This window comes from Meriones unguiculatus, chromosome 14 (genome assembly GCF_030254825.1).
Source record: "Meriones unguiculatus strain TT.TT164.6M chromosome 14, Bangor_MerUng_6.1, whole genome shotgun sequence".
Lineage (NCBI taxonomy): Eukaryota > Metazoa > Chordata > Mammalia > Rodentia > Muridae > Meriones > Meriones unguiculatus.
This window is the reverse complement of record NC_083361.1, coordinates 47,803,692-47,830,576: the sequence shown is the minus strand read 5'-3', so window position 1 is coordinate 47,830,576 and position 26,885 is coordinate 47,803,692. Positions and strand designations below refer to the sequence as shown.

Here is a 26,885-nt window from a genome sequence, read left to right as displayed (position 1 = left end):
TTAATTGAAGACTTAAGTCTTCTTCCTGCTCAGTCCCTCCTGTGGTGACGTAAAACCTGAATATGGGACCTATAGCAACCTAACAAACCCCCACAAACTGTGGTTCTTCAGATTTAACAGCTACTTAGGGACTATTGCACACAGGGATTCAGAGACATTGTCTTATTTATCATTGTTAGGATTATGACAAATGGTGGTAGGGAGTAGTGTGTTAATAACTTTCAAGAATTTACCTTCTTGGCAATCAAAATTGCTTGGCTCCCAATGTTTCTTATCCTGAACACTTCTTTACTGACAACACTCACCTTATAGGTGTCTGGCTTAATAAAAAAGGTAATTTATGTAGGCTATTTTTCAAATCAGCTGATGGTTTATTTCTAATAACAATGATAGATGTATGACTCATGAAAACTCTCCCCTGGTGTTAACTGTACTTTATTCAGCTGCCAAAAGCCACTTTAGGCATATCTTACCTTGGAATCCTTGCAAGAGTCAATTGCTACTTTTTTTGTCACCCATAATCTAAAGACCATGAGTAAGTTTCAAAGTATATGACTGTAAAGTTGCAAAGTTCCTGGCATATTTTAAGACCAGTATCACTATTACCCTGATAACAAAACCAAAGATAACAAGAAATCTACAGACCAGTATCTTTTATGAATATAAATGCAAAGTGCTAAACAAAATACTAGCAAACCACATCCAGCAGCATAGAAAATGGTTTATGTAGCATAGACAAGTGGGGTTATTCCAGGAAATGCAAGGTTCGTTCAATATACAAAAATCTATCAATGTAATACAACATATCAATAGAATCAAGGACAGAAACTACATGACAACCTTAATAGATACAGAAGCATTTGACAAAATTCAATACCTCTTTTTTTTTTTCATAAAAAAACATTCAGTAAAGTAGGAATAGATGAAATTTCCTCTATTTGCAGCATCTATGAAAAACCCACAGCTAACATCATATTTAATGGTGAAAGACATAAGGCTTTCACCGTAAAATCAGGAACAAGAAAAAGATGTCCACTCTTGTCACTTCTATTTAATATTATACTGGATATGCTAGCTAGGGCACTTAGGCAGAAAAATCAAATAAAAAGAATCCAGATTGGAAAGGAAATAAAGGTATTTATATTCACAGATTCACAATCTTGTATACAAATCATGATAATAAAATAAAACAGAATCAGCTTAAAATAGCTAAGTATACAAAGTCAATACACAAAAATCTGTTCTTTCTAGATGCTAGCAATGAATAATCTAAAAAAATAGAAAAAAATTGTTTGCAATAGCATCAAGAAGAACATCTTTGAAAAATATTTAATCTGAAGAGTCAAGATGTATACACTTAAATCTATAAAACAGCATTAAAAAAAATAGACCTAAATGGAAAGACACTCCATGTTTATGAATTAAAAATTTAATACTGTTAAAGTACCAACATACTTCAATCTGATGTATCGATTCAACACAAAAACTATAAAAATCACAGGTGCCTGCTTTGCAGAATTTAATAGATGAATCCTAAAATCCATGTGGCATGCAAGGGACCCTATAAATGATCTTGATGTAGAATAAAGTTAGAGGACTCACACATCCTAAATTCAAAAATTATAGAATTACAGTAATTAAAACAGTGCAGTACTGGCATAAGGAGACACATAAGACAGTGGAATAAGGTTGAAGAGTCCAAAATTAGCCATATTTATGGTCATCTGTGTTTCTTTTTGACAAGGATGCCAAGCCATAAAGAAATTATTATTCTTTGTAAGAAATTAGTGTTCGTTCTACTAGATATCCACATACTATAGAATGGAAGTAGATCCCACAATGCACCACATGCAAAAATGGATCAAAGTCATGAATTTAGGAACTAAAACCATAAGATGGTTACAAGACAGAAGAGAAATGAAGACTTAACATGTACACAAAGTATTCATAGTTGCAGTATTCATAATATGCAAAAAGCAGAAGCAACACAAGTCTCCACAACCAAATGAAAACAAAACAAACAAAACAGCATATCAATGACAATATTCGGTCACAAAAAACAGTACCAATACATGCTACAACAGAGATGCACTTTGAACTCATTATTCTGGGGACAGACAGTGAGTAAACAAGACAAAAAAGGCCACATATTGTATGAGTCCATTAACATAAAATGTCCAAAACAGGAAAATTCATAGGCATAAGTAGATGAGTAGTTGTCAGGGGCTGGGCTTATGAACAGTCACTCCTAATAGGTACAAAAACTTTACAGTGATGAAAATACTCTGGAATTAGATAAAGACAATTTCACAATTTTGTGAATATACTATAACCACAAATTTTACTTTTTAAAATGGTGACTTTTATACTACATGAATTGTATCTCAAAGATGAGGGAAAGCACATCTCTTCCACTTAAAGGTTGATGAAATAAGGTCAACTTTTCCAAATGTCCTTATTACAGACATCTCCAATATCCTGGTATTTTTCTTTTAGTTAACAAGCAAATGTTAGGAGAACTGCTCTCAGGATATTTTCCAAAATGTTATCTACCATCTCCATGGTCATTTCATTGAAACCACACAACCAGAAATAAGGTAGGAGTGGGCATAATTCACATCAAAGGAATTATTGGGCCAAAACTAAAATCCAGAGTCATCTGACTGAAGGCTATAGCATCATCCAATGTGTACTATTTTCAAGATACATTCCACATCATTTTCTATAAATTTCTGAGGAATGGAAAATAATCTGGATATTAAGCCCAGGTCCCATGCATGTCAGCCTAAGAATCTTAATTTTATGTTTGATTTTTTTTTTTCAAGTGTAAGATGACAAATTTTATGTGGTCATGTGGGCCTACCCATACCAGCAGTCATCCTTTTTCCTCGCTATATGAGCTTTGGTAAGGTGTATAACCTTCCACGTTACAGTGACTGACCTATTTTGGGAAAATGCAGGACCATGCACAGTACTTGACAGTCACTGAAACTTCTCATCAGAATTTACAGAATTTTGACTTGCAATGTAAATTTGACTCATATACATTTACGGAGAACAGCATCTGAAGGATCGTTCCATGACAATCTGGGGTATTAGAAATAGCAGAATGACTTAATGTACCAGCTGCCATGTTAGCTAGAATAAGGGAAGAGTGTGAGGGGCATAAAGGTGGCTCATGATTGCCAGAGTGTACCAGAAGACAGAATGTAGAGTTACAAAAACATCTTGCTTTCAATTAGTCTTTTCAAATTCTCTGACCTCCTTTTCAGCTGGCTGATATGATTCTGTGATTATAGAAAATCTCTTCAGGAAATGTGTGTGTGTGTGTGTGTGTGTGTGTGTATTCATACACACACACATAAACACACACTGTTCCAATAAATGTGACCCATCAGGCTGTGCACCATAAATATGCAGGCTACTATTATACTATGGAAGCATACCGCAGCTAACAGAAGTCTTCATGAGCATACTTTTAAAATTTCCAACTTGAAGAATATTTGAGTTATACAAAGTAAGCCTAAGGAAAGGGATGCTGAGTAGGGATGTAGAAGAGACACTAGAAAATTATGCAGTAATCGATCTGTACAGGGCAGTAGTTTTATTCAAAGGGGAAGTAATCATATTAAACAAGAAAAAAAAAAACTACGCTTTAGGAGAATGAAAGGAATTAGAAGTAGTTAAGAGTTGGGGAGATAACCCAAGTAAAATAAAGTTAACAGAATATGCTTGAGAGAAAATAACTGACAATCTATAACAATGTGAGGGATGAGAGAATTCATAACTATGATAAAGATGAAACCTTAAAATAATTTAATGTATTATCCATGTATGTATGTACATACATATATATATATATATATATATATATATATATATATATATGCATAAACTGTGCAAGCGTTGGAGACAGCAAAAGCCATGGCATATGTGGTAAGGTCAGAAGACAACCTTGTGGAGTTTTCAATCCTTCCATGTTTATATGAAGTCTGGGGAGAATATTCAGGTCATCAACTTTTGTATAACGATTACCTTTACCTACTAATCCACGTCCCCACTCCCCCAAGTTGACAGTTTTAAAGGAAGCAACAAGAACTGGCTAGGAGATAGAAGATTAAGAAGATTAAGAATTATAGGTACTGTTCTGTACTGTATTGACTTTGAGGTACCAGAAAGACATCCTGGAAATACAGGTCTGGTGAGATAAATAATTAGAGAAAATCTCTGAGAACTACTGGGGTTGACCAGAATGTTCAAACATTCTGTACATGTAAGTACAATCAGAAGAGTGTTCACACGAGGTGTAGATGGATAGGGATGGGAAAGTTGGCAGTTCAGGAAGCAGTAGCCCAACTGTGTAGGGCTACCAAGTGCTAAAAACAATAGTTCTTTATTCTGGCAAATAGGAGACTATTGGTATCACTGCAAAGCATACTTTCAGTGAAATATTACTGGATTAGTGCTATTTTTACAAAATGAAATCCAGTACATACATGCACTGAAACCTTCTTGTAACTTATCAAAGGCAGTTTAATGATTTGAAAGTAAAGGAAAAAAAGACCTCTGACTCTACTGTGTAAACATCTTCTCCACCAACACTGAGTTGTTTTACAGTCTGACACTGAATAAGAGAAAAGAGAAAAAGCAAGTGGAAGTTACTATTATTATTAATTTACTCTGGTAGTCCTGGGAAGGGTAGAAAGGATAAAGACAGACCTAAGAACAAGCAATTAAAGAGATGAAGATTACACAAGTAGACTCAGTAAAACACTTCTTTCTCCAGATTATGTGGATTCTTTGAAAAAAAAAAATTCTTTGTAAGAGGTTGAAGTTGCAGCATAGCCACCTTATAGAAATAGGGAATGATGCTGCCTAGTAATACATGTGCCACATGGTAACATGAACAAGTTCTCTGAAATCTCATTAACAGGTTTCTTTTGATATATACCTTCCTACACAGGGATGGATTTTCAAATATAGCTAAGGTTATTATAATTGAATTTGATTGCATAATTAACTGTAGACCACAATATATACAATCAGACACTCAATTCATTTGCTGCAGCTGCCAAGCATCCAGAGAAGTTTCGCTGCAGGGTGTGTTTTATAAATTTGGTATGTTCTAAAATACTAAAAGATATTCTTTTACTCATAAGACATTATTCCATAACAATCTAATAAAGCAATAATGAAAAGGCGGCCATAAAATGTGGCAACATGACAAGAAAAATTGATTAGGAAGCAAGTGAGTGCATTTTTACCTCTTAAAACTTTGTAGGGCTTTTTTTTTCACTTTCTATTAAATATACCGGTGTTACTTCTGTCTGATAGTTGGTATTATCACTTAAATACTTTCACACAGATACAGTATCACGACTACTTCAATACTGTAAGAGTAATAAACTTGAGAACTGAAGAACACAAATCTCTTCATGAATTTATTTTATAAAATATACCCACTTCATTTGTCTTCTTATCACTTTCATAATACATAAGAAGCACAGTGGATGAGATACCCTTTAAGATGACTATAGTCACATTTAGGGGTCCTACAATCAAGGTAGCATACAAACCACAACAGTGTTCTAAAGGCTAGTCCAGAAAAAAACCCACATTACCTTATCACAATATGGAACGCATGGTGTTCTTTTCTTCCCATTATAGTTTGTTTTGTAAGCCACTGTTTTATTCAGCATTACAGTAAATAATACTTCTATCTCAACTACTACAAGAATGAAAATAATCCTGAAAGACATCCTTTCCCCCCTTCCAATGATCTGAAAGCTACATTTTCCCCTGCCAATTTAAAACATCAGATTGATTTGCACTAGTTTTTAAAACAATCAAGGCACAAGCTCAACATGTTAGCTGTGTAGCTTGTAGTAAAATGATATACCAGTATGCCTCTCCTTAGTTAAAAATACATAATTCTTTTATTTTGTTATGCAACAAAAGAAATTAACATCACAGACACAGACGAGAGATGGGAAACTACATGAAATATCCAGTAATTTAAGCCTATTTGTACTTTTCTATAGGACATGTAATCTTTAATACTTTTGAAGTAAAATTTAATTTGGGAGATATACAATGTAATTCTCAGGAGAACTAGTTTCCATTCATTTCCAGGCCTGTTTACTGTATGACTAAGTAACACAAGGCACAGTAGCCATCCTTTCTGTTATGCTGCAACACTGATCAAGTGCCTTGAAAAATAGTTGATTAAACAAGATGATGGCAACAGAAGGGGAGACTTTGGATTGTCTATTTAAAATCTAGGTAAGAATAAAGATTCATTTTAAGTGCACTTTTACATGCTTATTTATACAACAAACTTTCTAATTCTGTTTCAATAGGCTTGACTATCCTATCATTTGGCCAAATGCACTTTCCCCAGTAAACTTAAAACACCAAAAACATCAACAATAACAACAACAACAAAAAATCCCTGTCCTTTCATATACTAAGAAGATTGGCTACTGAAAGAGTTCATTACAAGACACATGAAGACAATATACTGTGGCATGAGTTGTTTTAATTTGTTGTGCTGTTACTAAAGTAAATTCTGAGGGCTGTGGTTCAAACATTCCAAATTCTCCCTTCCATCTTTATTGATTCTCAAAATTTTGTACAGAAAAATTCTTTGGGGCTAGAACAGCAGTACTTGCACCACACTGTTTCCGAGACTTCAAGTTTCAAAAGCAAATTGTTAGAAAAAAAAAGTTCCTGATTTGAGTTAAATACAGGGACTATTAAAAAAAATAGCACATCCTTGAAGATTACATGGTCTACAAATGGTGGCAATGTTTTCCTTGCGAGAGTAGTTTTGTTGGTAAATATATTTTAAATATTCAAAAAGGCTCAACCTTAAGCAGTAATAAACACAAGCAAAAGTGATTTAACCCTTAAAATAAATATTCAGAAAAACCTCTCTGTACATACAAGTGAAAGAATATGTAACACTTTCACGCAAAAAAATAATTATAATAATTAAGGATTTGTTCATATATGTAGCTGAAATCTGCTGTTCCAGCCCACAATGTCCCCAATGAAGAAGGGAGGCACAGACATAGATGACTACTGTGGTTCACTATCTTACAGCCTTTTTTTACTGGGACACTATCACCACCAAATTATCCCTCTTATTATATTTATTAAGTTTTTAAACTTTTTTCTTTTTCTTTCGTTTGCTTGTTTGTTTACAGCATGCCAAATCCCTTGGCATATGTGATGGCCTTCAACAATCTCTCTTTAAGTTTTTCTTTGCTTGAATATTCCGGAAGTAAAAGGACATTAAAGCAAGTATGAGATGTAGGTAACCTAAATAGAAAGGGAAAAACAGGAAAATTGTAAGTCATAGGAAATATGCTCAGTGCTAAATGCTCCTATTAGATGTGTACCTAGTTAATATGGTTTGTAATAAGAAACTATAGATTAAATAAACCATAAACATGGTATTGTTTAGCTACAAAGATCAGTTGGTCTTTATTCTATGAAACAATGCAAGTATGATGAAAGCGATGGTGATCATAATAATATTTTGTACCTATTTAGTTTCCACTGTGAGCTACTGCTTTAGATACTTTACCCTTGAAGTTTATTTAAGCCTTCACATAACTAACATACCAAGGTATTACTAAATCCATTTAAAAGCTAAAGTCATTAAAAAATGTTCTCAAAATTTGAAAACATATTCAAACCTAGTTTTACAAATTTCAGTCTGTGCTCTATAATATAGATTAAAAATACTGCTGGCAAAATAACAATGAAAACGGCTGAATGGTAAATGTAAATTAATTAAAATGTGAGCCATAGGTATAAAATGGAGAATTAACAGTAATGGATATATAACTGTTCAAGTATACCAAAATCAACATACTACTAAAGATACAGTTTCCAGCCCCACCATAAAATAGTGCAGTATTTAGTGGGAAAAAGACACAATAAAAGGTCAAAATTATGAAACTCTAGAATTACAGCATAACCATTCTAAATAAGATTGTTAAATAAGGCTTTCTCATATCAGCTCCATAATTAGTTAAGTATGCCAATTTTTAAAAACTTCCTCAAATAATAAAGGCAAAATACATTCTCCACTAATGTTTTGTTGACTTGTATATTTCTATATAGTATAAGAAAAGTACACAGAGGCTTAACGTTGGCTCAGCTCATGTGTGTAGCATGACATGAAAAGGTTTACAGAAGGTACAGAATTGTAGCTCAATAATTACCTTTCTGAGTCCGGGCCATTTTTGGCTATAATCATCTTCAATTTACCCAGTCCTCCAACAGGTGCTCTGTCTGTGCCTGTTGTAAACTGCAAGAAGAGTCTTTTCTGTTCATCTGTAAATGAATGAACAGTTTCCCAGAACTCCCTAATGAAAAAAGATACAATACTGTTTTTAATTTGACATTCATTACAAACAAAAGCTCACGGTACCAACATCATTAAGGACCATTAATGTTACTGTGAATGCCAATCTCACCCAGAATATATTATTTGTCATTCTTTTACTGTGCTGTTTACTCATTCCTTACTCAACTTAGTGAAAGCAAGGTGGTAACAGATTTAGATTATAAGAAAAGCAAATTTTAAAAAAAAAATCACACTTAATAGTAGGAATATAAATATACTTTCTATGTGTTGTTTCTGAGCAAAACAGTATTTTAGTATTTATAGTATTTTAGTATTTATAACAGTTATATTAGTATTTATCCCACATGCAGTTTCTTAGAGATAGAATATCTGGCTAAGCAAAACCTATATGTTTATGTTACTCTAAGCTCAAAAAACAACATGGAAGCTCATAATGAACAATGTTGATTTGCTTGAATTAGCTATCTTTAAAATGAATATAGCACTAATTCAAAGCTAAAAAAAATTGAGATTTTAGAAAAAGTTCAAAATTATTTTTAATTGGCAACAGAATGCATTTTATGTTTTATTTTAAAAGCTCTTTCCACAATAATCATAGAAGAGGGCTGGATAGATTATTCAGGATTTAAAGGCACTTGTTACGAAAGCTGTCAACTTCTTCATTATATATTTTGTCATCTACATTAGCTCTATGACATGTAAGCAAGTAAGAGTATGTGTGCACATACACACAGAGAGTACATGCACATACACACAACATATATATATTATATTAAAATATATATTATATGACATATAATATATATTATTATATATCTCAAGAGAAAGACATCACACCTTCCAAGTCTGTAATTGGAGTTCAATTTGTTATGCCTCACTCTCCCTTCCCCAGGACAGAGTTTCTCTGTGTAGCCCTACCTGTCCTGACTCACTTTGTAGACCAGCACTGGGGAGGCAGTCAAGTACACCTCTGTGAGATTAAGGGCATGCACTACCATGCCTGGCCTCTCCTATACTGTTATTATCTAAATGTTGGTATTTTATTGCTGTAAATCATTACTTTGACATTAAACATATATTTCTAAAACTTCTAAAACTTCAATTTCCAAAAGCTTTGTAACATTTCCAGGTTTTCTCAAATCTTTTGTCATTGTAATAGCCTAACCCCTCCTCCTCATCCCCTTGGTTCATGCAAAACTAACACCCACACAGAAGAAATATTAATGGGATACACAGCCAATAGGAAACTGGACAAGGAACCTGTACAAGAATTCCTTGCACAAATGTGAATAAAAGGCATATACTTGTAGAGTTACTCTTTGGGGCTTGGCAGGAAAAAAGTAGTCTACAGCACCCTGAGACTTCTGCCAGGACAAAAATCCTATGCTTGTCTTAGGAGCTACTGGCTGTTGCCAAAGATTTCCTTTTGTGGTGTGTCCCTGGACCACGTTCCAAATGATGGGTTAATATGCATTCAGACTTGGGTGGTACTAGTTCTGGACTCAAGGGTTTACTTTTTAGAAAGGAGGCCTAAAGTTGGGAGGATGTGTAAGGAGTACAATGAATTTGATAGGAGTTGTAAGAGAATATGAGGGGTAAATATTATCAAAACACAATGTACACATGTATGAAATTCTCAAAGAATAAATTATTTTTAAAAAATTTTAAAATGGTGGGAATGTAAACTTGTACAACCACTATGGAAATCAATCTGGTGCTTTCTCAGACAATTAGGAATAGCACTTCCTCAAGATCCAGCTATACCACCCCTAGGCATATATCCAAAAAATGCTCAAGTACACAACAAGGATATTTGCTCAACCATGTTTGTAGCAGCTTTATTCGTAATAGCCAGAACCTGGAAACAACCCAGATGTCCCTCAACAGAGGAATGGATACAGAAACTGTGGTATATTTACACAATGGGATAATACTCAGCAATTAAAAACAAGGTAATCATGAAATTTACAGGCAAATGGTGGTATCTAGACAAGATCATCCTGAGTGAGATATTGCTCACTTACAAGTGGATACCAGACCTAAAATATAGGATAAATATGCTATACACCTAAATATACACCTAAAGAAGCTGAGCAAGAAGGATGTCCCTGGGTAAGATGATCAATCCTCACTCAGAAAAACAAACAGGATGGACATTGGAAGGAGAAAAAGGAAAAAGGACTGGAGCCTATCATGGAGGGCCTCTGAAAGACTCTACCCAGGAGGGAATCAAAGCAGATGCTAAGACTCTTAAGCAAACTTTGGGCAGAGTGCAGGGAATCCTATGAAAAAAGGGGAGATAGTGGGACCTGGCGAGGATAGGACCACCACAAGGAAAGCAACAGAACCAAAATATCTGTGCACAGGGGTCTTTTCTGAGACAGATACTCCAACCAAGGACCACTGATAGATATAATAACCTAGAACCCCTGCTCAGATGAAGCCCATGGCAGCTAAGTATTCAAGTGGGTTCCCTAGTAAGGAGAATAGGGACTATCTCTGACATGAACTCAGTGGTAGGCTCTTTAACCTCCCCCACCCCCGCCAAGGGGGGAGCAGCCTTGCCAGGCCTTGGAGGACAATGACTAGTCCTGATGAGACCTGATAAACTAGATCAGATAGAAGGGGAGGAGGACCTCTCCTTATCAGTAGACTTGGAGAGGGGAATGAGAGGAGATGAGGCAGGGAGGGATTAGAAGAACATGAGAGAGGGGGCTACAGCTGGGATACAAAGTGAATAAAGTATAACTAATATAAAAAATAAAAATTTAATTAAAAAAAGAAAATGTGACAATAAAAGTTACATGAATGTGAAAGAAAATATTTAAAGCTATTCTGCAAGTTGGGTAGCATGAAAAAAATAGAAAGGAAAAAAAAAGAAAAGAAAAAGGCTTCTCACACTGTAGTAAGGCTCTGATACTGGACCTAATCAATCATCTACAGAGGAAAAACTACAACCATCATGGAAGATCATGGAGAAAGTAGATAAATCATGGTGACGAGGTCTGTTTATGTTATTTAAGAGAAATGTTGCAATTGTTTTTATTGCTGAACAAATTATCCCTTTGGTGTTATACCTGACACTAAAATCTTTAATTAAAAAAATATGTATTTAGAATGGACAACATCCTATTCACATTTCCAAAATCTATGAGAATCTTCTGCTAAACCAAGAGAAAACTGTAATGAAAATAACTATCTGTAATCCATGCCAACAACAAAACTGGGAAAAGATGTTCACTAACCCTACATGTGACAGAGGACTAATATCCAGAATATATAAAGAACTCAAGAAGTTAAACAGCAACCAAGTAATCCAATTTAAATATGGGTTACAGAGCTAAACAGAGAATTCTGATCTTAGTCATTTCTTTTTGACAACTACCTAGCATTTCTATTTGACAACAGAGAATTCTCTATAGAGGAATAACACTTAAAGAAATGTTCAACATCCTTAGTCATTTGGGAAATGCAAGTCAGAAAAACCCTGAGATTTCACCTCACACCCACCAGAATGGCTATGAAAGATCAACTACTTCAGAAATGCAAAGTACAGAAAATGTTTAACAGAAAGAAACCTTTAAAAGAAGTGACAGAACTAAGGTATAATTAGTAAGAAAATTTAAAAGTTATACTAAATATAAAGTAAACCTAAATTTAAAAATATGTGTAAGAGTGAATATAAAAAATTTAGAATCTTTTAAAAAGCCAATTTAGAAAGATTAAAAATCTTCAGAATCAAAATGCAATTGAGTGGTACCATGCTAGACAGTCTTTCTGATTCAAATACAGTCTTACTAGACACTGAGGAATATTCTCCTATGACTTGTTCTGTCCCTGAAGTGTGCATTCCTGTCCTGTGAGTCTTAAAGACCAGTAAGTAAGGCCAAGATAACCACATAGGCTGAGGTGCAGCTAGAGACACCAGCAACAGGAAGCCTGCAACAGGCTACATGAACATATTCCTCAACATGCAAATAGCTGGGGAATATTCTTCCTCTACTCAAAAACAGGATGTATATACAGCTCAGTTGAGAGAAGACCAGAAAGGAACACCAGAAAGCAACACCAGAAAGCATACCAGAAAGGACTAGGAGGAGCCTGGGTATAATCAGATAAACAAAACAGTATAAATGAGAACCAAAGTCTAAGAACATCAGCTAGTTAGTAGAGCAATTTACGAAAGTGAAATAACCAAAACAGAATAAGGATCATAAGTCTCTTGACTTAACAGTAGAAATGTTCAACAACAAAACCTACCTATCAACTAGTATTCATGGTACTGAAAGGTACTCTGCACACTACCAATAGAGAACATCAATTCATCTAAATATCCTCTCATCTATACAAGTGATCTGCTTGCAATATACAAGAGTGCAATACAAGTGATATGCTTGCAAGATACAAGAGTGCAATAGTGGCATAAAGCTTGAGTAACCAAAAGTATCTGATCTGATATAAGGCCCACTCAATGAGCTAGAACTCATATCCAACATTTCTTGGATGACTAAGAACTGAGACCACATGGCCCAGAGACCTAGAGGCTAAAGGAATGTAGCAATAAAAATGACTCCAAACAACATTTTGCTACTCAGCCATGCCCTGTTCAACCATTATCAGAGAAGCTGATGTTCCATCTGCTGCAGGAACAAAAACAGACACCCACAGGGAGAAAATATGCAGACAGTGAGAGACTTTGGAATACTCAGGCCTAAAAAGCGATGTCTCCATCAAATGACCTCTCCTCTTGGCTCAGGGAAATCTGTGGTTAAGAAGGACATCATGTGAGAACCGGATGGGGATGGAATCAAGGGTTTCTTGACACTACAAGGCTGTTACACATATGAATGCAAAAACTGGCAGCATGCAGAAATGGTCTGCATTGGTCTGTACCAGATGTGCTGCTAAGTTGAAAAGTGAACGCACACACCCATACCTAATCCAGAGGCTATCTCCAATTGGTAGCCACTTGTAAATAAAAAATTAGTTTTCTATAAGAGAGTTTTGCTGGAGAAACATACCACTATCAGGGGAGAGTCCCATTCTCACCAGCAGATGGCCTACAAAAAACTAACTCAAAGGCCACTACATAGGTTCTCTGTCTCAATATGTTAAGTCAGGGTATTTCCCGCCCTATCTTAAAGGTCCTTTGATTATGTATTATGGCTTAGAATTTTGCATTTTTATGAGACTTATGCAAATGTGTGGCTCTACATCTATATGAGTTTGTGACTTTTTTCTTTGGCTCTTTTTCTTGCTAGGTTTTTTTTTTTTTTTTGAAATATCCCAATTTGTTTTGTTTATCTTTACTGTACTATTATTCTTTAGATGAGTGTTTGCTTTCTTACAAGAGACAGAAAATATTTGGCTCTAAATACAAGGCGAAGTAGGGAAGACCTGGGAGGGTTAAGGAGAAAGGAACCATAACAAAAATACAATATATGGAAAAAAATCCATTTAAGATGAAAAAAAAATTCAAAAACCAAAAACCAAACAAGAAAACTATGAAAAGGAAATTAAAACAACTAATGTCAACAGAAATAAATAAGATGTTTGAATTATCTGACAAGGTTTTTAAAGAATTGAAGTAATTAAAAGCTTGGTCTCAGAAATACTGCATAAGAAACATGTAATATTCAAATGTATCCAAACTAAACATATTATTTCCACACTTATAGAACAATGCTGGAAGAAACTAAGTTATAAATAAACAGAAAGTTTATGTCAGTCACTTTTGTTTATCTTTACTGTACTATTGCTTGAGGTTTAGAAAATCCAAAATGATAAAAATGACAATTCTCAAACTAAAAGCAACCCAAATCAATATTTCAAAGAGTTTACCTTATTCAGGTAAAACTGAACAAATTTAAATATTTATATTGAAGTAAAAGTAATGAAAACAACTGAGAACAATGACAAAATGAAGGGGCTCACTCCAGCTATTTATAGACTTGTGCCTTAAAGGTAAAGGAATCAACAAGGTGTGATTTTCACCAAAGAACAAATGGATAAGCAGAGAGCAAAACCAACTCTAGAATTAACTCACACAAAGCTCATTTTCAATAAAACTGAAATTCAGTGAGAAAACGAAAGCGCCAGATGAGAAGAACACATGTATAATATGCTAGCAATGATCTTTTATAAAGAATATATTTTAAAAGAAAAAGTTCACAATCAATGCAAAGAAAAATGGGGAAGACGATTCACAAATGAATGGCTAAAAAATAAATACCTAAATCCAGCTAAAGATCATGAGTCTTCAGAGATATACAAACTTAAAACTTTAATGAATTTTACTTCACACTCCTCCAAGAAAACATAGCCAAAGATAAATTAGATGTAGAGCTGAGTGCTGACACTGCCAGTCATCCTAGGGTAAAAGAGCAGTGCCATTTCACAACAAAATATTCTTGTCATGCTTCTTAAAAGTTAAAAATGTATCTACTATGCAACAACCTTCCACCCACTTGATTGTCCAGGAGAAATGAAAACAATTCAACAATAAGAATAGATAACTTTATTTGTAATAGCAACAATCTAAAGACAATCAAATTGCCATCAATAATTTAATAAGCAAACATCATACAATCATTTAAAAAATTACTTTTCCTTTAAAAATGCACTAAATTAGTGCAATAACGGATGAATTTCAAAAATGCATACTTTGTGATTCCATGTATATTAAATTCAGAAACACTAAATAGAAAAAGAAGAGAAGGAAAGAAGGAAGGAAGGAAGGAAGGAAAAAAGGAAGGAAGGAAAAAAGGAAGGAAGGAATAAAGAGAGAGAGAAAGAAAGCAAGCTAGTTACTGTTACAGAAATTTAAACAGTAATCAACTGCCTCTCACGGACAGGAAACTGGGAAAAAAAAAATCACAGGTACTTGGATAACAGTTCATATCTTGATGTGGTAAGAGTATAATTATCTGAATTTCCGAATTGTCTAGTAAACTTCTGCATATTTCACTGTATTTAAACCTTACCTCATACATCAGTACTAGTAATGTTTATGTTTAGAGAACCATTCTTTTTCATCTTTCTTTCCTTTTTTTTTTTTTTTTTTTTACAATTTATTCACTTTGTAACTCAGCTGTAACCCCTTCCCTAAACCCCTCCCAATCCCGCCCTCCCTCATCTCTTTCCATGCCCCTTCCCCAGTCCACTGAGGCAGGTCCTCCTCCCCTCCACTCTGAGCCTAGCCTATTAGGTCTCATCAGGACTGGCTGCAATGTCTTCCTCTGTGGCCTGGTAAGGCTGCTCCCCACCTCAAGGGGAGATAATCAAAGAACCAGCCACTGAGTTCCATTCTTTAAAAAGCAATTAATCTACCACAAGATTTTGGAGGGGGAAAAAGATCAATAGTGAGAAAGATTCATTTATTCTAGAATACATGAGATAATTTTTCTAGGGGAAGAGAAGATTATTTTAGTGTTTGGCTTTTTACAACTATAAACTCCCAAGGGTTCACAATATTTATACTGACAAAAATCAAAACATTGAAGTAGTTTCAAAGAGTTTAAGATATCAGAAACTGTTAAGTTTGAAGCTATGTTACTCTTCTAATTTGCCTTCCATGAAACTCTGAATTCACAGATCTTAAGGTATGCAGTACATTAGAATGGTATTGCTACAAAAGTACAAAACCTTAATTTCTTAGATAATTTATCCAGAAGGAAAAGTCCAAGATATTCTACTGGTCTAAAAGGAATATATTGTGATGTTAGAATTCTCTTAGTAATTCTGTAACAAGTCCTATCTTACATCAGCATTATTGCAGTGATGCTATAATATTTCCAGTAAGGCATTCCTATTACCATGTTCAACCCTTTTATGGATCTCTTTTGAAACTGATCAGCAATATAACGGTTGCCGTAAGTAAACATTTTTGTTTTGTTAGAAAGCAAAACAAAAGTAATCTTCAACAAACCTAAATAACAAAAAATTCTGTAATATAAAACTATTAAACATAGTATATCATTATAAACAGGTAATATTCATTCTGTTGTTCACATACTTGAGTCTTACAGCTCTAGTGATTTTCCAGAAAGGTACTTGTACAAATGCTTCTGACTTCATGCAAACAGTGGATGGCAAAAGTACATCGCTGCCATTTTAACCACTGTCATTAGGAGATTGGAAAAAACATTCTTTCAGAATTGGATAGTAACACAATACAGAGAAGCAGACACATTAAAAAGGGCATTTGACTAGAGAAAGTTAGTATTGGTACTAGTGTCCTGAAAATGGTTCATAATTACATAAATATATGGTTCTTCCCAAGTATCTAAAAGACTAAATGTACTATTTTACAAATTACCAAAAATAAACTAAAAGCAGGAGAAAATATGAGACTTAAATCACTTAATTCATGAAATAAATCATTAGACTATATGAAAACTGGTAATGTAATTAATACAGGTCTCAAAGGTGTAAGCCTTTGAGCCTGTTTAGGAACCAATTCCTACAGATACAGGACTGAATAACAAAAGTACACATTTACTTCTTTGATGAATAAAAGCTTCCTTTTTTAAGAATTAATTAAACACCTCACCTAATCACAACAGATTCTCTGGTATAGCCACCGTCATATTCTGTAGTTTCTTCTAGTGCCTGGAAATCTAGATTCTGAAAATTACAGAAAAAAAAAAAATACACTTTAACATCTAGAGCATACCATTAAAAAAAAAATGATGAGTTGTTTTTTTTTTTTTTTTTTTTGATATCTTTCTTACCCGGCTTCCACATATAAGCAGTTCAATTTCTTCTGGTCTGAATAAGTACTTTAAGGGAGATTCATTAGTCACCATATGAAAACCTCTGCGAAATGCCTTGAATTGTTTTTCTACTGATTTATTGAGAATATAGTCTGAATAAAGATTGACAAATTCCTGTGGAAACATTAACAACAATAAATTACATGTTATACAGATCTAACACAATAAGCTCCAAGGCTACATAGTGATTTTAATCCCAACTCCCAAAGAAAACCTTCAACAATATTTTTTTTAATACATTTAAAAGTAAACTTTGTAGAGAGTTAGTTCCGTAGTTAAGAGCATTAGCAACTCTTAGAGAGGATATAAGTTCAACTTCCAGAATCCACCTGGCAGTTAACCATCTGCAAGAGGAAATAAAATAGTCATCTGAAGTAAGTGAAGGGAGGGTACTGGGTGGGAGATTAGGAGGGAAGCAGGAATGAGGTCAAGGGTGGGAAGAGGCTAAGGCTGGGAGAGACTGGAAATAAATAGGAGGGTATCTCTGGGAAGGGGGAGGCTTTTGGGTGTCTATATGAGTGATCTAGCTGAGACTCCTAGGAGCAGGAGATATGGAGCCTGAAGGGATTTCTAGTGGAGGGAGAGGGACACCAGCCTACCCACAAAACCTTCAACCCCAAATGTGCCCTGTGCACAGGGATAAAAATGGGTCAAAGATCGAGGGAATGGCCAAACAATGACGAAGTACAATTTGAGACCCACACCATGAGAGCAAGCCAACCCTGACAATATTAACAATACTGTCACTCTACTACACTTGCTGACAGAAGCCTAGCATAAGTATCTCCTGAGAGTATCCACCTAGCAGCTGATAGAAACAGATACAAAAGCCACAGCCAGACAATAGACCCAGCTTGGGGAAGAGTGTGAGGGAAGGTCTGAGGAAACCAGCAGAACCAAGGACACCACAGAAGACCTGCACAGTAAAATAACCTGGGCCCCTGGGGATCACAAAGACTGAACCAACAGCCACAGAGCAAGCATGGGCAGGGACCTAGGCCCAATACACATTTGTGGAAGGAGTGTAATTTGTTCTTCATATGGGTCCCCTAACAATAGAAGTAGTGGCTGCTTCTGACTCTATTGCCTGCCGCTGGATCACATGGGCTTCCTTGTCTAGCCTCAATGGGAGAGGATGGGCTTGGTCCCACTGGGAATTGATGTACCAGCATGGGCAAGTTTCCCATAAGGGGGCCCTCCCATTCTATGAGAAAAGGAGGCGGGAAAAGGGGAGAGTGGATCATGAGGGTGGGACTAGGCTATCTCTGACAAGAACTCAGAGGCTGGCTCTTTGATCACCTCTCCCTGAGTGGGGGGCAGTCTTACCAGGCCACAGAGGAAGACAATGCAGCCAGTCTTGATGAGACCTGACAGGCTAGGGTCAGATGAAGAGGGAGGAGGACCTCCCCTATCAGTGGACTGGGGAAGGGGCATGGGGGGAGAAGAGGGAAGGAGGGTGAGATTGGGAGGAGTCTATAGTGAATAAATTGTAATAAATAAAAAAAAATTTAAAGAGAAGCCCCCAAAATGTATTCTGTTTCCTGACAGTATATTTTACCAAAAAATAATATAAACTTACATGTTTCTTAAATCTACTCTGTGTACCGTAATTTTCTTATTGTGCTCAGAATATTTCCTATTCACAAATGGATACCTTTTTAAGATGACAGAAACCAAATGTAAAGAATAATTTTTAGATATATAATTAGACTTCACATGAGAAGTATGTCTACCACTAAATAGATTACTAATCACTAGGACCTGTAGACCTCTAAGGTTTAATAGGGTAATGCCTTACTTCTGGTGCTGTGCTATAGTTATATTTACCTATTCATTCACTCCTAGTCTGTTTACTCTTTCTTGAAAGGGGAATTAACAGTTAACTGTGTACACTCACATTATCTATTATCTAAAAGTTAGCAAACTATAGCTTTACTATTTAGATTAATTTGTTCATGTGGACGTTTTTTGTTACTGTTTCAAATCATATTAGATAATTCTTTGAAAACTTTGCAAGAATACTGATTTGAAATTAGATATTTATGAAACAATAACACAAAAATTTTATTACCTTCCTGTTTTCATTTGTAATTGGAATTTTATCACCATTTTCTTTTAGATCATACATCATTGGGTTACCAAAAAGATCTGTTTGTGATATCTGGAAAGTTATCATCATATCATCTTCCACATTCCCTTCATATTCCAGTAAGTCCTTTAAACTCTGATATAAAACCTAACAAGAAGAGAAATGAGGTTATCAAATAACTGGTAAAACAAATTTAAAAGTATTTTTCATTTTTTTGTATAAACAATTTATCAACAAAAATCATCCCCAAAATATCCCCCGTTTTCCAAGTAGTTGAATAAGACAGAAAAGGCTGTCATTGATAATGAGTCAAAATTTGTTTGGAAATTATTCAAATCATCAATTCAGCAACAGATTTCATACTGTGTTCTAGAACATTCAATGTTTTCAGGCTGGGAGCAGGTACAGGGAAAGAAAAACACATCAGCTATATCTATCAAGGACTAGGAAATGCACATTCTCCTAGGCAGACTCAGAGGTTACACTGAAAACATAATGCTTCCAACATTTCATTATGAGGTCAATCAAAAGATGCATGACGCAATCTAGCAAAACAACATCCTATAAAAGCAACACAATTTTAAGTGTTCATTATACTTAACCAGATTAAAAGTACATTACCATACTGGATAGCAATATCACCAAAAGATTCTAAACAAAAACATTTTTATATAAATTGAGATATATTTGTATATTTAGATAATATCTTAAAGACTATTTAAAGAATGACAAACAACTTACAGGATGAGAATCTCCTAAGTCACGAAAAGTTCCTTTTTTCCCCATTAGCTTCCTGTAGACAACCATGGGAAAATGGACATCCAGTATACAGTTATTGTAAATAGCCAGACCCAGGACTATGCCAATCAGAGTAAACTGACCCTCAGTTTCAAAAGAAGATGGATTAAACCAAAATAATTTTGTAGCTTCGTCATATGTGAACATACCTATAAAAAATAATTTTTAAAACATTTGTACTTTTTTAAAGACTAATATATTTAGATTATTAATTTTGAACAAAAATCACAAATGTAGACCTTAAATACAGTAGATATAATTATTTCTATTACATCTATGTGAAAAAACTGTGCATACATAGTATCTTATATTAATTGGTGGTATAAGATTCAGAGAAGCTGAATGACAATTCGGTAAAGGTCTTTTTATAGTTTTATTAAATTCAAAGGTTTTATTTTGCAATCTTTGACAAAAATTATTTTACTATCATGTTATCCACTCAATGAATGAAAATTGGGTAAAAAACGAACTTATGATTAAGTAGTAAAACAATTCAACAAAATTGAGTAACTTTAAGTTACTTAACACACATAACAAGAAGCCCATAGGCTGCTCCGTCTCCAAGTGGGTTCCCTAGTAAAGGGATCAGGGGCTTGTCTCTTACATGAATTCAGTGGCCAGCTCTGATCACCTGTCCCTCGGGGGAGCAGCCTTGCCAGACCACAGAAGATGATACAGCCAGCCCTGATGAGACCTGATAGTCTAGGGTCAGACAGAAGGAGAGTAGGTCTTCCCTTATCAGTGAGCTAGGGGAGGGGAATAGGTGGAGAAGAGGGAGGGTAAGTGGGACTGGGGAGGGGGAACAGCCAGGATACAAACTGAATAAATTGTAATAATACATATATACATATCAAATGTGAGCTAATATACTTTAAAAAAACATTTTGTGATCTTTCAGCTTCACATAATCTTCATTACTCAAAGCCAAACTTACATATTTTTCTATCATCATTACTTTATATGTGAGCATTAATTAATACAAATTTGTCTTTTTAAAACTGAACATGAAAAAATTTTACAACAAATTTATATGCCTTTTAATTTTTCTAAGTTTATTTTTACTTGTTTTGTAGGAAAACGTTTTAAAACAATGTCTAACATGCTGGGGCAAAGAGAATTTCATATCTTACCACTTGGTAAAGTAAAACAGAAGGATCATGCATTTTAGGACAGAAAGCACTAATATAATTTAAAAAGTCTATCTAAAAAGCCAAAACCAAGACCAGTTCTTTCAAATTCACCACTGTAAGATTTTTCAAATTAAACTTAACCAATACCAAGAAGTAACCTAAGGAAGAACCTGAATATATGATAGAACAGTTCCTGAAGCAGACGTATTTGTTATCTGTAATTATAGGTAAAACAGCCAATTCTTTTGCTATTTATTTAGCTGAGACTATTTCTAAATCAAGTTCATAATTCAAAAGACTAACATACCATAATCATAGCACTAACACTTACCAATATCTGGATTAAAGATTTCCTCTACAACCAACTGAAAAAATTCTTTGGAGACACCTCCTTCATCTACTCCCTGCTCTCCTTCAAATTCTACATACAACTGCTTCTTCAAGTCTGCAGGATTTTCCATAGCAATCATCTCTAGCTGTTGGTTGAAAATATAAAAAAAGAGGATCATTATTAACAGGACAAAAGCAAAGTACAAGCAGAAGAAAATACGCAGTAGTAGGAATCAATTTTGTTTCTGAATAGAAACAAGATGCAAACTGGTAGCCCCAAAAGAGTATGCCAGAGTATTGGGGACATAGATTTGTTGGTAAAAATACTTCATCTGCAAGCATTAACACCTTACTCTGAATACCCAGCAGCCATGTAAAACTTCTGGCATGGCCACTGATGCCTGCAACACCAAATATAGAAATGTGACTTATACATTGTTTACTAGTAGAAATTATAGTAGACATATAAATTATTATAACCGGCAAACAGTTATGCCTTTCTGTTATCTTTTAAGTGATGTGGGCTGGGGAACACGCCAGATCTCTAAAGTGTACTGGTTAGCCAGCTTAACCAAAATGGTGAGCTTCCAGTTCACTCAATAATCTTATTATCTAAAAACAAACAAACAAAAAAACACCTGGCATCATACATTGGCCCTTCCACATGTTCACACATGGGTATAAACAGCAGCACACTCATTCGCATGAACCAAACACATACATCACATAACACATATACATAAAACCACCACAGCATAAAATGGTTACTTCTAATTTTGGTAACTAAATTTTCTACTATGTTTTTTATATAATATAATAATACACTGGTATATAAAAGCTAAAAAGAAGTTGGGGCACCAAAATGTCAATTCATTTGGCTAGTCATGTTAGCAAAAACAAGTACAGAAATGTGACCAATCCATTGCTTACTAGTACAAATTATTGTAGATCTACAACTAATTAGAAAGGAAATACAGAAAGTTAAGCCTTCCTAGCTGTCATATTATAAGTGAAATAATTTCAATTAAGAAATATATATTGGAAAGCGAGATGTGGTTTGGTTGTTCAAGCCTATGAGAGAGGAAAATCATAAACCCTAGGTAATCCTGGATTACATATCAAGAACCTTTTGTTAACACAACTACCCATCTGCCAAACCAAATTTATAATTGTAGCTACTTTTTGGTGACTTATAATTGACAATATCTACATTTTCACAAAGGCAAGGGAAACATATACTTGATAATTTCTTTATTCTTCATCTAAAAATTAAATAAATCTGATCCATTAGCATTAACTTCAGTCTACTATGAAATTAATATTAAATTCTAAGGTGTCATATTTAAAATGTAAGTTGTTTTTAATGTAGCTGAACTTTGCAGATAACATTTATAACTATTCAAATTTTTTCAACATTGTTTCCAAACATCTGCTGGCTTTAAAAGAAAAAAATGTAACCTTAAAAATCAAAGTTGGGGAGAGCAACAGAACAAGAAAATTTGAACACAGGGAACTTCGCAGAGACTCATACTCCAACCAAGGACTATTCATAGAGATAACCCAGAACCCCTGCACAGATGTAGCCCAGGGCAGTTCAGAGTCCAATTGGGCTACATAGTAATGTGAAGAGGGACTGCCTCTGACATAATCTGATTGGCCTGCTCTTTGATCACCTCCCCTTGGGGGAGAGCAGCCTTACCAGGCCATAGTAGAGGACAATGCAGCCACTTTTGATGTGAACTGATAGACTAAGATCAGAAAGGAGAGGAGAACCTCCCCTATCAGTGGACTTGGGGAGTGGCATGCAAGCAGAGGGAGGAGGGAGGGTGGGATTGGGAGGGGAGGAGGGAGGGGCTTATGGGGGGATGCAGAATGAATAAAGTGTAATTGATGAAAAATTAAAAAAAATCAAAGTTGGACAAAACAATTATTTAAGGGTATTAAGCTTTTATTCTAAAAGGAATTTAAAATGGCTTTGAAAAGTGTAAATGGCACTGGAATAAGTACATTAGATTCTCAAAGCAAATGCTATAGGTAACAGTCCTTTTTCTATATTCTAATATTTATAAAAAAAATTAAAATTTCATAAATTCATGATCTGGCTTGGTTCTCCTAGATCTGTTTTAAAAACTGCTAGCTGCCATCATTTAATGATCTGCAACCAGCAAGGATTTAAAAAAAAAAAATGTACTCCAAACTGTAACAGGACCTACTGTTTTTGGCAAGATTTATTTCAACACACAGGTATATACTGTGTTTACAAAGCAATAAATTTCAGAGTAGGGGTTGTAGCCGAAATATTTTTTGGGGGGCGGGAGGGGGGAATGGTTGAAATTACTCCCTGGATATCTTCATCTGAGGGTTCTAGGCTCCTATAAATTTACTCTTAAAAGAACCTCTGTCTTGGTCTTCTTTATATCATGTGTATGTCCAATGAGCAAATACACATGTGTGCTTCCACCTAAGATGTTATTCCTCAGGACCTGTCCACCTTGCTTGTCTGGAGAGGGTCTCTCACTGGCTGATTAGATTATGCTGCACTATCAAAAAGCCCCAGGTGTCTGCCAGGACTTGCCCATCTTGAGTTAGAAGTACAATGCACACTCTATTTTCATTTTCTTTAACAGGGTTCTGTGGATTAAACTCAGGTGTTGTAAGCACTCTACTAACTGATCTACCTTCTCACCTCAAATACATACTTTTCAGGCCAGTATTTATAGAATTCATTTTTCATATAGTTTTGTTGCTGAACGTAAGAAACTAAATACTCTTTTACAAGTCCCAATTGTAACTAAAAACTCACATTTAACTATTAAGCTTCAGTAAATCCAGCCTACTTTCTAATGTACTAAGAAATAGGTACTACTCTTTTTACTACAAGATAATAAAGACTTAAAAATATATAATTTCTAAAGAGCCTGCAAAATTATTAATAACATTATCATTTAAAAATATATATTATTTTTAAAAATTCATAATTTTATGTCCCAAAAGCTCAAAAGGTAGATTAGTTCTTTACTACACAGCCAAAAATATAAATTCAAAATTAATCTTGGAAATGGAAATCAGAACTATGACAACAGTGCTAGCTGGAAACCTGTCTTAAGACAGAATAACTTTGAACCGTAAAATTTCAATGATCATTTTAGTATAAATTTGGTTCCACCAGTATACTATTATAATTATGTAAAAACTTAATAAAATTTAAGAGATTTTACGTTAATGACTTCATTTGCTTTTCCATCACAAAAGAAAAATGGCTTTGATCAAATATTAGTAAGCAGGGAAAATTCCAATATTATTTGTGCATTTGCTTGCTATTTCTTTTAAAACATGTCGATTATTGATTCAAAGGCTTGCTGGTACTTAAGACAGAATATGTCTGTCCACGTCTATCAGTCTCTACCCTTTTCCTGTCAATTCTGGTTGACAGAAGCATTAATTCAGTAAGTTCTATTGTGATCAATAAAAACATAATTTTCTATCTTTTTTACTTTGGTTTAAAATGTAAAATAAACATTACAATACGTTATCAAATAAATTAATAATTGAAGTGCTTAAATTTATTCTCTATCATTGAGTCTAAGTTTGTGGCTTTCTTTTAATCCCTGCATACAAACTCTGTGAACTTAGTACAGTTTAATCTATCTAGAAAATTCCAGGCTAGTGAAGGCTATATAGTGATTCCCTATCTAAAGTAAGATTAACAAATAATTATTTCCAGTTTTTTCAAAATGTTTAACCAGGAAGATTTTAAAAACAAAAATATTCCAGAAATAAAAGCAGCAGCAGCACTATATAAAATTTATGGATCACTTTAAAAATAAAACTGGTTTGATATCTATAGTGCTTATAGATATCAAATAGCAAATAGGCTGCTAAAACCATATTACTGATGGTCCATTGAGTAATGAAAGGTTCTATGTCTTACGAGACTGTACTTCAGAGAAGAGAGGATATAATCCAGGCAGTAAGCTTTAAACCATGGTTCCACTATTTCTGCAAAGAAACTAGACATAGTATATTTTCTACTTTATATGACTTTTACTTTCTTCCTTGGCTTTCCATATTTTTAACAACACTCTTAAATTTTTTTCACAATCAGGATATATTCATATGTTATGATTTAAAAAATAGTTGGCAGCTTAATTCAGTAGGTAAAAATGTCCAATTAGCTATTTAAGACCATTCTCAATGTGCCAAAGTTGATTTTGTAAATTCTTATTTTGGTTGAGGATAATGCATTAGTAGCCTATTTAAAAAAAAAAAAAAAGCAAAAAAGATGTAATTACAGAAAAACAAAGCATAAATTTAATAATAATCATGGACACAAGCCATTTCCATAAGAAGTCACATTAAATTTTCTTTCTCTTAAAAATAGTAACTGTGGACAGTAGTGATATACATCTTTAATCTCAGCACTCAGGAGGTGAGGTAGTCAGATCTCTAAATTTCAGGACAGTGTGATTGGTCCACAGAATGAGTTTCAGGACAGCCAAGGATGGCTAGAGAAACCCTGTCTCCAAATACAAACTTTAAAACTAAAAAGTAGCACTTGAAACACTAATTCCCCTGCCCCCGACACACACACAATACTTAAGCCATTGTTGCATCAACCAAACAGTGTAGAACCTAAAAATTACTGTTATATTACTTTATTTAAAACTTAATTTGTAAAGTAATTTGTTTTATATGTAGTTGGATATATGAAAACTGCTGGATATGCCAATGACAATTCTGCAAAAAATCTGTATGCACCCTTAACCTCATTTATTATACAGTAAGGGATTTTTATATACATACTTCTCGAAGTATAATATAAAATAAATAGTATTGCCTTCATAGAAACCACTAGACAAAATTAAAATGCACTGGTATTATTATACTGTATTAAAATACAGTAGTAACTGTCACTTCCTAACTGGATTTCTTTGCTTATTAAAAGTTCTTGTTCTCACTTACTGTTCAAATAATTTCCTTAACTTCTAAATGGCAGCACAAAATCCTAGAGAGATCATTATTTATAAGTTGACCTAATAAGAAAGCATTCCCAAAACTCTAAATAAAATTATATATTGATAAAAAAAAAAGCATTCTATTCCCATATCGTTAAAGGTCAAAAAAAATTTTTAAAGTCCATCTAAAACCTGAGTTACTACCTCAAACACAATGTTGATAAAACTGAAGAAAAAAAAAACAAGGCCTCCTAATCATATGATTATTTAAGTACAAGCATCACTTGAATTAGCTCTATTTTAAAATGTGTAGACTCTTCAAGATGGGTAAAGAGTAGGAGCTTATACAGCTTATACACTTTGGTAAATAAATAAATTGATCACAAATGTAATTGTCTTGATGAATTTCACTTTTTCATGTTCTCTGTA

General features: G+C 34.3%; 1 protein-coding gene and 1 long non-coding RNA gene across 9 annotated transcripts in view; one reads left to right on the top strand and one right to left on the bottom strand.

Moving 5' to 3' along the window:
• LOC132647205 (uncharacterized) overlaps nt 1–26,885 on the top strand; it is a 220,862-nt gene that overhangs the window by 32,655 nt on the left and 161,322 nt on the right. The window lies entirely within an intron of this gene.
• The window catches only part of Ube3a (ubiquitin protein ligase E3A), an 88,620-nt gene continuing 62,436 nt past the window's right edge, over nt 702–26,885 (bottom strand). For all 8 annotated transcript variants that reach the window (XM_060367251.1, XM_060367250.1, XM_060367244.1 and 5 more), the window contains 7 exons: nt 21,503–21,647; nt 19,985–20,190; nt 19,226–19,390; nt 17,113–17,268; nt 16,932–17,005; nt 8,235–8,378; nt 702–7,323 (listed from right to left, as the gene is read on the bottom strand). In XM_060367251.1, coding sequence (XP_060223234.1) covers nt 7,203–7,323; nt 8,235–8,378; nt 16,932–17,005; nt 17,113–17,268; nt 19,226–19,390; nt 19,985–20,190; nt 21,503–21,647 — 1,011 coding nt within the window. In that variant the 3' untranslated portion in view covers nt 702–7,202. The remainder of the gene's footprint in view (nt 7,324–8,234; nt 8,379–16,931; nt 17,006–17,112; nt 17,269–19,225; nt 19,391–19,984; nt 20,191–21,502; nt 21,648–26,885) is intronic.